The 12,386-nt window shown below is 42.6% G+C and overlaps 2 protein-coding genes across 4 annotated transcripts in view; one reads left to right on the top strand and one right to left on the bottom strand.

Annotated features, from left to right (window-relative positions):
* Positions 1 to 12,386, bottom strand: part of LOC132416119 (zinc finger protein 420) — a 97,214-nt gene that overhangs the window by 50,979 nt on the left and 33,849 nt on the right. For 2 of the 3 annotated variants that reach the window (XM_059999367.1, XM_059999365.1), the window contains exons 1-6: positions 9,058 to 9,392; positions 8,407 to 8,461; positions 3,954 to 4,279; positions 2,158 to 2,214; positions 410 to 536; positions 31 to 126 (exon numbers count right to left, since the gene is read on the bottom strand). In XM_059999367.1, the coding sequence (XP_059855350.1) occupies positions 31 to 126; positions 410 to 536; positions 2,158 to 2,166 (232 nt within the window). In that variant the 5' untranslated portion in view covers positions 2,167 to 2,214; positions 3,954 to 4,279; positions 8,407 to 8,461; positions 9,058 to 9,392. Of the gene's footprint in view, positions 1 to 30; positions 127 to 409; positions 537 to 2,157; positions 2,215 to 3,953; positions 4,280 to 8,406; positions 8,462 to 8,627; positions 8,704 to 9,057 lie in introns of those variants that run through there. The other variant, XM_059999362.1, reaches the window with a different exon arrangement.
* The window catches only part of LOC132416132 (zinc finger protein 790), a 78,202-nt gene continuing 75,301 nt past the window's right edge, over positions 9,486 to 12,386 (top strand). The window contains exon 1 of the mRNA XM_059999391.1: positions 9,486 to 9,694. The gene's annotated coding sequence lies outside the window, so the exon portion shown is untranslated. The remainder of the gene's footprint in view (positions 9,695 to 12,386) is intronic.

Genomic DNA, 12,386 nt, shown 5'->3' with positions numbered 1-12,386 from the left:
CCTCCCTTTGCCTGATCATCTCTTACTCACCTGGGCTCAGACCTCTTGTCACATCCCGTACAACCTTCCAAGGGTCCTTCCCTTGCTCCAATAAGGAGAGCACATCTGGCTTAGAAATGGAAAATCCTGCTTATAAGAATGGAAATAGATACGGTTACACTCTGTTTGTCCAGAATTAAAATTGAGTCCACTGTTCATCAAGTAAGAAGGTCAATTACAGAAAGATTCAGAGAAAGGATATCTGAAGAAAAGAGTAGATAAAAGTGCCCAATGGAGCTGTCCATTTCAAAGTTTATAAAGCACAAAAAATTTATTTGGGACTAGGGGTCTGAAATTCAGCTAGGCACTTGGAAACTTTTCTAAATTTCACAAAGACTGAAGCTGAATTATTAGGAACAGACAAAATTACCCAGTGAGACCAGGTTGCTGTAGTTCTCCAACATCACGTCTCTGTACAAATCCTTCTGTTGCAAGTCCAGGCACTCCCACTCTTCCTGTGAGAAGTCTATGGCCACATCCTTGAATGACACCAAACTCTGAAATGACAACCCACGGTTAATGGTAAGTAAAGAAATATTTTTTAGAAGTAATGAGAGAAGAAAAGTATTACATAAAGTGGCCAAAACAGAAATATGTTGAAGCTGGAAGCTTGCAATATGGCTAAGTAACAGAAAGGAAGAGAGTGTGATAAATGCAGAGCACCTAAATAGTTTCTAAACATTCCTATTACTCTGTCATAGCTTTTTGTGAACAGTTACAAGAATGAACAAAAGCCAGGTAAGTGGAGTTCTCTGATTAAATGAAATACTGTGTGCAAGCACATAACATATGCAAATTCTCAAATAAGTTGCAAATTCCTTCCTCCCCTCTTCCCTTTAAAGAATTGAAAATAAGAAAAAGGAAGGAAGGAAGGGAGGGAAGAAAGAGAGGATGGGAGGAGGAAGGGAGGGAGAAAAAAGAGAAAAAAACAAAACTGATGGGCCCATTCCAAATATCTTTTAAAATGTTTATCTTAGGGCTTCCCTGGTGGCGCAGTGGTTGCGGAGTCTGCCTGCCGATGCAGGGGACGTGGGTTCGTGCCCTGGTCCGGGAAGATCCCACATGCCGTGGAGCAGCTGGGCCCGTAAGCCATGGCCGCTGAGCCTGCGCGTCCGGAGCCTGTGCTCCACAATGGGAGAGGCCACAGCAGTAAGAGGCCCGCGTACCACAAAAAAAAAAAAAAAAAGTTTATTTTAGAAAATAAGATTTCTATATAATTTAAGAATTTATTTCCAACTCAAGTCTCAGAATAACTTAGCAATAATATTCTTCCTTGTCCTGGCAAATCCTTTCATAGACATCATTTTTATAAGGTATATAATATTCCATATTATAATTATAATCTTTTTCTTTTTTTCTTTTTTTTTTTTTTTGCTGCACAGCGCAGCTTGTGGGATCTTAGTGCCCCCACCAGGGATTGAACCCCAGCCCTTGGCAGTGAAAGCACAGAGTCCTAACCACTGGACCACCAGGGAATTCCCTGTAATCATTTTCTTATTTTCCAGTATTTAGTTTGTTTTCCTTCTCTAACATCAGCTCTGTTTCTAAAATTCGCAAATATCTAACCCTCTGGATGATCATTTTACCACTCATCATTGCTCACTGTACACTTTGCTTATTCTGAGCAACAGAAAACCAATGAAAGATGAGCTAAACTCACACAGATGTGGCCCCTGACTTACACATTCTATTCAAATTTGAAATGGACCTTGTCACTGGTATTCGCCTCTGAGGTACTCACTGACATGACATGCTCTCTCTCTGTTCTCAATCCTACATTTGATCACATTTCCAATCTTAAAAGCCTCACAGACCAAAGATTTCACCACATTCTGAGATAAACAGCAATTTTCTATCCCATCAACCAGAAAATGGAGGTCAGTGAGAAAGAATGAATTTTGCATGTGTAGTCCCACCTCATTAAACCACATTCTGACACAAGAGGTTCTACTCTTTCCTTAATACATTTCCTGATTTGCAGAATGGATCCCTAAATATGGCTAGAGAAGAGAGGGGTGGGGCTTAGTGAGGCAGAAAATCTGGAGATAAGAATATTGAGCATTCATATCCTAGAAAACAATGACTATTTGATGAGGAGAAGAAAAAACACCAACTCACATGGGGCATGGCTTAGAAGGGAAAATTATTAGTCCTCCTCTGGAGAAGTGCTGAGTCCTGAGAATACAGAGTCAGGAAAGAAAAAGGAAACTATGAGAATAGGCTTCCTTCTAAATGACTAAGTTAAGATAAATATTTCCTTCCCTTTTCATGGCACCTGGTCCCTTCCATGCCCCAATATATATACTGAGATTTGCAGAAATATAAACAATCAAATCCCTTCCCCAATCCCAAAAAACATAGATACAGAAGAATTAATTTATGCTAAAGCAGTACCCAATTCCTATGATGTTCGTAGGGTTCTCTGACCTGTCCTGAGTGGTTAATATTTTCAGACTAGGGGCCTCTGATCCAAAATGTATCCAAGTCATACCTGCTTCAAGGACATTGATGGGGCCCTCAGGCCTAGAAGTGCTCTGTATCCATGTAGGCCAAATCTTGGAACAAACACTTCCCACAACTAAGATCTGCCTTTTTCCCCCAGACTCAACACACTAAATATAAATAGCTCAGGGTGCCTCCCTGGCTCGTTCTCACATTCCAAGGTGCAAGAAGCATTTTGAGAACAAATTGTAGGCTTCATCCAGGCCACACGAAGTCACACTAGACTCATCAAGTAACCAAGGAACAAATCCAAAGCATTCTTTTTGTTTTTAATTAATTTTTTAAAGTTTTATTTAATTAATTTATTTTTTGGCTGCATGGCTTGTGGTATCTTAGTTCCCCAACCAGGGACTGAACCTGGGCCCTCGGCAGTGAAAGCACAGAGTCCTAACCACTGGACCGCCAGGGAATTCCCCAAAACATCCTTTAACAGAAAACTGCCTGGGGACTTCCCTGGCGGTCCAGTGGTTAAGACTCCTCGCTTCCACTGCAGGGGGCGCAGGTTCAATCCCTGGTTGGGGAACTAAGATCCCGCATGCCATGTGGCATTGCCAAAAAATTAAGAACAAAATAAGAAGAAGGCTGCCTGTTGCATCCAATCATGGCCTCAGCTGAACTCAGGAATTCTGGAGGCAGCACTCCCTTGTTATCCTGCTGAACATCATTCTGCCTCTAAATGTAAGGTTGGGGATGACTTGAGAAAGTGACTGTACAACAAATAATTTCCATAGAGCACATACTATGCGCTAGATTCTTTATACAATTAACACTTACATGAGCAGCAAACAGGTCTGTGAATTTAACCACTCTCTGCCCCCATTGGCTATAGAATCTTCCTTATACTTCTTTCTTTTCGTAACAGCTTCACTGACATATAACTCAACATTCCATAAATTCATCCTTTTAAAAATGCAACTGAGTGGTTTTTAGTATACTCACAGAGATGCACAACCATCTAATTTTAGAATATTCTCATTATCCAAAACCCCATACCCCTTAGCAGTCACTTCCCACTCTTGTTCCCTCAGACCCTGGCAACTGCTAATCCACTCTTTATATCTACACATATGCTTATTCTAGTCATTTCATATAAATGTAATCATACAATATGTGGTCTTTGTGATGGGCTTCTCTCACATAGCATAATGTTTCAAGGTTAGCATATGCTGCAGCATAGATTAGTACCTTTGCCTTTATACATATTGCTAAATAATGTTCCATTGTATGGATACACCACATTTTTCCCATTCATCAGTTGATGGACATTTGCATTGTTTTCACTTATTGTTACTAAGAATAATGCTACTAAGAACATTCATGTACATGTTTTTGTGCGGACATATGTTTCATTTCTCTTAGATATAAACACCTAGGAATAGAATTGCTGGATCATATGGTAACTCCATGTTTACCTTTTTGAGGAACTGCCAACTCTTTTTCAAAGCAGCTGCATCATCTTACAGTTCCACCAATATATCAAAGTTCCATTTTTTCCACATCTTCACCATCTTTTGCATTAAATTCATTCTAGTGGGTCTGAAGTGGTATGTCATGATTTTGATTTGCATTTCCACAATGATGTTGAACATCTTTATGTGCTTATTTGTCATTTGTGTATTTTCTTTGGAGAAATGTATATTCCAATTCTTTGTTCATTTAAAAAATTTGGTGGTACTTCCCTGGAGGTCCAAGTGGTTCAGACTCCGTGCTTCCACTGCAGGGGACATGGGTTCGATCCCTGGTTGGGGAATGTGTCGTGGCGTGGCCAAAAGGAAAAAGGAATAAAAAAATTTTGGTTATTTGTCTGTTTATTTCAGTTGTAATAATTCCTCATATATTCCAAAATACAATTCCCTTCCTGAACTTGTGATTTTCAAATTTCGGGTCCCACTTTGTGGGCTGTATCTTCACTTTCTTGGTGGTGTCCCTTGAAGCTTGAAAGTTTTTAATTTTGAGGAAATCCAATTTATGTATTTTTTTCCCCTTTGGCTGCTTATACTCTTACATTTAGGTCGATGGTGCATTTCGAGTAAATTTTTGTGTGTGGCATGAGGTACGAGCCTGTGATAAAATATTTCACAAGTACTGTCTTGACCCAATGTTGATGTCATGGCTAAAAACTCTCAATTCCTCTTCACAGGAAGTTTGCTAAACCCACACCCTAAATACCTCTCTTATCAAGGTCTAACACAATGTACCTTTGCCAGGCTACCCACGGATACCTCAGTAGCCTTGCCATTATACATAGTCTTAACTGCATTCACCTTTTTCCAGGAGCACAGGTATGACATTATATGGACGACGTCCTCCTCTGAGGAGATTCATTTAACATGCTCATTAAGGACATAAAAATATTCACAAAAGAGCTCACAAAAAAAGACATAGGCCACTGCCTCACACATAATGCAAAGCCCTGACACCTTCATTAAATTCCTGAAAAGTATTGGTAAAACAGGGCAACTCTATGCCTGACACTGTCAAGAAACTACAGTAAAATCTCTCAGCACCCATAATGTCTTTCAGTCATATTTGGGTCTGGAAGCAACATATTCCTTACTTACAAATTTTAGTTAATCTCACTGATGCCGTTACTTACAAATCATCCCACCTTGGAAAGGAACCCTGCCAATAAAAGGCTCCAGAATCTGTTCAAATTAAAATCAGCAGTCACTCCTGTTAGTGCCCTCAGAGACTCCTCTGCAGAGGCTGCAGCAACCTCCTCTCATGCCTCTGAACCCCCTCTGATGGCCACCAGGTGCCTACAGGCTTAAGATGCAAGAAAGTGCCCCTTTTGGCCCTATGCTATACACCACTAGAGTGACAACTGCTGGCTATATACTAAGATCTCTTGGAGATAAAGGCTTTCAAAGACCCTAAGCCTGGGACTCTCTGAACCCAGATGCCTACTATGCCTTGGATCATGGAGGCAGCACCCCCACAAACTCAGCACAGGTACATCCCATAGGCTCAGCCAAGCCTGAGCCCTCTGGAATGTTCCACCTACAGGAGGGAGTGGTCTTCCCTGTCCTTAGTCCCTTGCCAGATGCCATGGTGCTAGAGGAGGTCACCCCTCCCTCAGAGCCCTTGACTAGGAATCCTCCTGGGATTTAACTAAGTAAACAGCAATGTGAGCCCACAGACTTTATGAATAGCACTGCCACCATCATAGGTGATGGAGCTAAGTGGAATGTTGCTGCTTTCCATTCCTTAACTAGGATGTCCCCCATAAAGGACAGGATCCAAGGATCAGAACAAGTGGTCAAACTTTAGGAAGTCATCTCTGCACAAATGTTCTGACAAACAAATGGCTCCATCTGCACATTTTTACAAACTCTTGGGCCATTGCCTAAGAGTTGTCCCTTTAAGGGTAAAGAAATCTGGGAATCTCTTGCCTTACAGATACTCAAATATAAATCAAAGTCACTCGTCTCTACATACACAAGGACTCACCAGGACAATCCTTATTCCCTTCAGAGTTTAAGACATTACTAGTAGTGACCAAGGCATACATTTCACTTCTCAAAACACACAATGTTGGGCTCTTGCGAAAGGCATTCAATGGAACTTTCATCTCCCAATAGGTCCCAGGCAGCTGGCTTAATTAAGAGACACAATGGTCTCTTTAAACAGCTCCCTTTTTTTTTGCGGTATGCAGGCATCTCACTGTTGTGGCCTCTCCCGTTGCAGAGCACAGGCTCCGGACGCGCAGGCTCAGCGGCCATGGCTCACGGGCCCAGCCGCTCCATGGCATGTGGGATCTTCCCGGACCGGGGCACGAACCCGTGTCCCCTGCATCAGCAGGTGGACTCTCAACCACTGTGCCAACAGGGAAGCCCCTAAACAGCTCCCTTTTTTAAGTGGCAGTGTGTATGGGGATATATGTATACATATAGCTGATTCACTTTGTTGTACACCATAAACTAACACAATATTATAAAGCATTTATACACCAATAAAGATGTGAAAAATAAATAAATGGCAGTGTGGCAAAAGGACACCTACATGTGTCTCTCTCTTGCCTCAAGCCTTAATCTCTCTTAATTTAAGGCCTCCTGTCTGACTCACATCTCAAAGAAACTTTAGGAAACCTCCTTATCACTATTTCCTATATTTAGAGGGAGCATGTCTCACCCTCCATGCACATGAAGACTCATCACATATGAGGTCTTTTAATAATAATGTCTCCCTCTAACTTTATGGATTTTCAATCCTGCTGTCATTTCATAAGGGCTGTAGGTCAGATTGAAGGCACATACTCTCCTTAGACCCATTAACCATAGATTGTCCAATGGGAGAAGCAACCGTCCACCTGGTATGTGGTCCATTTGAGCCTGAACTTTCCCTACCCAGGAAACCTTCCCCAATATTTGGATTATAAAGTGTTGAAAATTAATCTGGGATCTCCTTCTGATCCCATCCAGGAAATTCAAATTGGTGCATGTAGGCTAAGGCTCTTAATCTATAGGAAATACAGAAAAACATGTTAATGATACCAGACTATGGGAAACTATACAGAACAAATCACCCAGTTTCTTCAACAAATACATTATAAACCAATCGCAACACATAGGTCTTATTTGGATCCAGATTCAAAGAAATTTTAAAATTTAAAAAAGATATGCCCGGAGAGGCAGTCTAAACTCTAACTGGATATCTGATATTAAAGAAATATTGTTTGAGAGAAAATAATGGTATTGTGATTAAGTTTTTTAAAAGATTCATCATTCACATACACACTGAAATGTTTATGGATGAAGTAATACAACAACATCTGGCATTTGCTACAAAATAATTCTGGGGTGGGCAGAGGTATAGATCAAACAAGACTAGCTATGAGTCAATCATTATTGAAGCTGAACAAAGGATGGTACATAGAGGCTCATTACTATTTTGTCTATTTTTGTACAGTTTGAATTTTTCATAATAAAAAGTTAAAAAAAATGCTGATCATGGCTCAGTGAATTGACTTTACCACACACACAAAAAATAAGGTAACAACACCATAGTTTGAAAACTCTACAATAGCATATTAATAATTTTCTTAAGCTTTCCAACAACTAGCAAAGTACCTTGGATAAAACATAAAATCAAAAAGTAGTGATTAGTAAAGTAACGATACAGCCTCTCTGAGGGAAAATATAGCAAGAAGTATTAAAATTTGAAGTCCACACATAAGTTGGCCCAGAAAGTAGCATTCATCCTACTAATAAACTCATCAAATGAGCATCTATATTTATCCCACCACCGTTTACAATAGTAAAAGACTGATAGCCATCTGAAAGTTAGTAAGGGTCAGTTTTTAAACATGGAAGAAGTATGGAATACAGTTCAGCTATTAAAAATGAATAAGCCCATCATGTACTAATATATGCATAGAATCCCCCTGGAAGTACTCAAGAAACTGGTCACACTGGTTGCCCTCTGAAGTGGGAAAACTCCGTGACTAATGGCAGAGCTGGGAGGGAGAATTTGCTGAATGCTCTTTTGAACCTTTTAAATACTTACAATATCATCTCTTAAACAATAAAATTGAGAAGAAAATACTAAAAGAAAGGCTTCAAATTTCACTCTGTGGGATTTATTCTATTCCTTCAAAAATCTTAGAAAAGGACTAAGTATACAGGCGGCATTAAAATATTTGGCACACGAATATGTGTACCTCAGGTTAAAAAGAGAGAAATGGAGTGGAACATCTTCTTTGGGTCCATTCCTCTAACTTCCCCCCATCCCCATTATTCTTTGGAATAGCAACGCCCAAGAACCAGATCACTAAAAGGGTTCTTGCTATAGATTTTCGAGGACAGAAAGATATATCCTGAAAATCCAGAAAGCAATTCAGAGACAAAAAAGAGAAAAACAACTTACCTTGGATAAAAATCTTAGTTGTCCAACAGCTACTCTTCCCTTGTTCTCTGGTCACCTGTGTCAGAGAAGTTGGTAAGAGTTAAATAATCTTGAGACACCAAGCCTTTCTTTGAGCGCAGACTTATTTGTTATAACCAAACATCTTCTACTCTCCCTGCCCCACCCCACGGCCCCCACCCCACGAGTTAAAGTAGACACTCAGCCGAAGCTCAGCGACTGACCTGAGCAATGATGCCCTCCCTCTTTGGGAACCAGAGTGGAAGTCGAGAATCCGCATAGGGCTCCCCAGGTGGATTCCTGAGGGGAAACTGGAATCTTACTACCTCGATTTTTGCCTCCTCTCTTCTCAGCCCCCCGAACCTGAGGCTGTTTCTGGCTCTAAAATTCTCATTCTGACATCAGGTCTGTGACTTGGAGACAAGCTTCTTTATCTGGTCATTCTCGCAGCTTAACACAACCGCTCTCACGTCTGAAGACACAATTACCACTCTCTCAAGTGGTCACACAAAATCATGCAGTCCCACAGGCACATCACGTTACACACACACACACACACACACACACACACACACACACACACACAGTGGCGTGCTAAGGCCTGAGGCTCTAGACACGGCCGGTCTTTGTCCCGGGGCTCAGAAAACGCCTCACCTTCTGCTTCTCCGGCGTCCTGCCGGGTCCCAGCGGACCGGTCCACATCAACAGTCCGCGCTCCCACAGCCGCTGCGCAGCTCAGCTCGTTCCAGCATTAACAGCGCTGACAACCTAGTAGGAAGTAACGTTACACCCGCAGGCTTCTGGAAAATGTAGTCCAGTACCCAAAAGATCCGAGAGAGCCAGCAACCCAAACCTTCCGAGCCCCTCTCAGAACCGTACTCGTCCCAAAGGCACAAGCCGCGAGCGGCGGGTCTTCCGCCGACTCCGCAAATCACTCCGCGCGTCTGCCGTCCCAGCTGTGATGTGGCACCTCCGGTCACGCTGTGGCACCTCCGGTCGCGCTCTGGCACCAACGGTCGCGCTCTGACGGGAAGCTTATTTCCGGCCGCGGGGACTTCGGGGACATGTAGTGTGGACTAGGAGTCCCAGAGGGCCAAAAGGGGTCGTCCTGTTCTCTCAGCCTCAGCTTACCACGGGTTGGCGCTGGATACCGCCACAGAGTCTGAAGTCTCTGGCAGGTGGAAGGGAAGATAGAGCGGATTCCGAGGAGGCTAAAGGAGATGAATCTCCAGGCCGTTACTGCAGCCTGGCCTGTGGAGGAGGACGTAAGGAGAGTGACCCTTTACTGCTGGTGAGCGCATTTGCTTCAGTTTGTGACCTTGGGGGTGTGGTTGTGCAGCTGTTCCTGATACAGTTTTTATGATTAAAAATAAATAAATAAAGTGTTTAAAGTCCACTTTCTGAATGTAACATGCCAAAAAGTGCCCAAATCGTTAAAGATGGGTGATTTTTCATAAATTGCTCGAACTTAGAGTAACTGTTACTGAATACAAGTTCGTGTGCCTGAAGCACAGTGAGGCCAAACTGAGGTGTTGGAGTTTGGAGCAGAGAAAGGTTTATTGCAGGTCCAAGTAAGGAGAACAGGTGGCTTGTGCTCAAAAACCCCAAACTCCCTGCTGGTTTTAACAGGCAAAATTTGGGGTGAGGGCTTCAGGGTGTGTGACTTTCTTCTGACTGGTGGTGAGGTAATAGGGCAGTGTTCCAGGACTCTTGTGCTCAGCCTGAAGTTACCTTCCTCCACCTAGGTGGGAGCCTTAGTTCCTGCAGAAGAACGCAAAGATATGATTATGTATATCCCTTGAGGAGGAACCAGGATTCTGCTTTAATGGTTACATTACGGTTTCTTTTTCTTTTTTTGGCCATGCCACTCAGCATGTGGGATCTTAGTTCCCGGACCAGGGATTGAACCCATGCCCCCTGCATTGGGAGCATGGAGCCTTAACCACTGGACCACCAGGGAAGTCCCATGCACTATAGTTTCTTGACTGCTCATTCTTGGTTTCTGCATTCCCTTACTTCCTTGATTAGTAACTGTTTGAATCTGCTCTTTGGTACTCAGGAAGGTCTAGGAGGCTGAAGCCTTTATCCTGCAAATAAGAAACTGGGGACACAGAAAGGTTTTTGTGCCCAGGAGGCCCCCACTGGGTTCTGATCAGTTTCATAACTAGCACCCCAGAAGTCCCCTACTGGTCTCCTGTAAAGATATCCATCACATGACTTACAATATTACAGATTAGTTTTGCCTGATTTTGAACTGAACATAAATGCAGTCATATTGTATGCACACTTTCTAACCCCTTTGGTCTGACTTCTTTTGCCAAATATTCAGTTTGTGAGATTAATTGATAAAGTTCGCTTACTCTCATTGTTGATGGTATTTGGCTTGTTTTTAGCTTGGGGCTACTAGGAATAGTGCTTTTGAACAGTCTCATTTGTGTATTTTGCTGCGTATATGTGTGCATCTTGGAGGGGAATTGCTGGGTCATAGGTTATGCATATGTTTAACTATAGTAATACATTGCCAAACGGTTTTCCAAAGTGGTTTTCCGATTGCAGCTATGTATTATAGTTCCAGTTGCTCTGTATACCTAACACACACTTTATGTGTTTCCTTTTTAACCTTTCTGGTGGGTGCATGGTGGTTTTCATTTGAATTTACCTGATGTGTCCATTTGTATATCTTCTGTAACAGGGGAAGATACCTGCTAGCTTTAGTATTAATTTGGGCAAACAGGAAGAGGACCAAGAGAATCTGGATCCTCTTGTAGAGTTCTGTACTGTTTAGATTGGTGTTGATCCAGTGCCTTCAATAGTGCCTCTCTTTCCTTACTGCCTTTAAGAACAAATAGGACTGGAGTAAAGGCAAAGGTCCATCCTTCCCTAAGAGGGACCCAAGGCCACCTGCACTGGTCAAGGTATGTTGGGGACTTGACAGTGACCAAGGTTGCCAAACATTTTAAGCCCTTTTGGACATTGGGACATAAGTTACTGCGGTGGTAGAAAGCACCCTTGGGTGTGGTCAAAAAAATTACTTGAAGTTGGGCTTCCCTGGTGGCGCAGTGGTTGAGAGTCCGCCTGCCGATGCAGGGGACACGGGTTCGTGCACCGGTCCGGGAAGATCCCACATGCCACGGAGTGGCTGGGCCCGTGAGCCATGGCCGCTGAGCCTGCGCGTCTGGAGCCTGTGCTCCGCAACGGGAGAGGCCACAACAGTACGAGGCCCGCATACTGCAAAAAATAAAAAATAAAAATAAAAAACAAAAATTACTTGAAGCAGTTAATAATAACTTCCAGAAATAATTTGGAAAGTAATTTCCAGATTGATCAATAGACTGGTATAACTTTACAGGTGGACTCTTTTGGAGCAATACCCATTCAAGTGGTTGTAACTGATACTGCTGAATGTGTTGTGGTAATAGATGTGTTAAATATAGGTAATAATTCTCTTGACCATTAGGGATGTTCCCAATGGGGAAATGCCACAGTTAGAACAGTGGTAGTGACGCAAGTACCCAACCTGGAGCCTACTAGACTTCTTCAGTATAGTCATGTAGTTACTGTGAAGTAGTATAGGGTGCTGGGGAAGGAGGACAGAGGGAGTAGAAGACGTCAGAGGTCACTATACTGATCAAGGAGCTAGTGGAGGAAGAGGTGCTTAAAGAAACTATGTCACATAATGGCCCTCAGTGGCCAGTGAAAAATACAATGTTATCTGGCTCTGGACTGTGAACTACCAGAAGCTCAGCGTGGCAGTAGTCTCTCTCACACGTGCAGTTCCAGTATTAACAATCACAGAGTCTGTAATGCAGACTGAAGGAGTCTGTCTTGCCATGGTTGGTGGACATTGCTAATACCTTCTCAGCATCCTGTTGCATTCTGCAAATCAGTGCCAATTTGCCTTCACAAGTTTCTAATTACCTTTATTTTATCATGTTGCCACAGGCTACCTAAACTCTTCACAATTCATCATTAATGAATAGGCC

The sequence above is a fragment of the Delphinus delphis genome, chromosome 20 (genome assembly GCF_949987515.2).
Source record: "Delphinus delphis chromosome 20, mDelDel1.2, whole genome shotgun sequence".
NCBI classification, from domain to species: Eukaryota; Metazoa; Chordata; class Mammalia; order Artiodactyla; family Delphinidae; genus Delphinus; species Delphinus delphis.
Note: the sequence above shows the minus strand (reverse complement) of the source record. Positions and strands in the feature narration are given on the sequence as shown.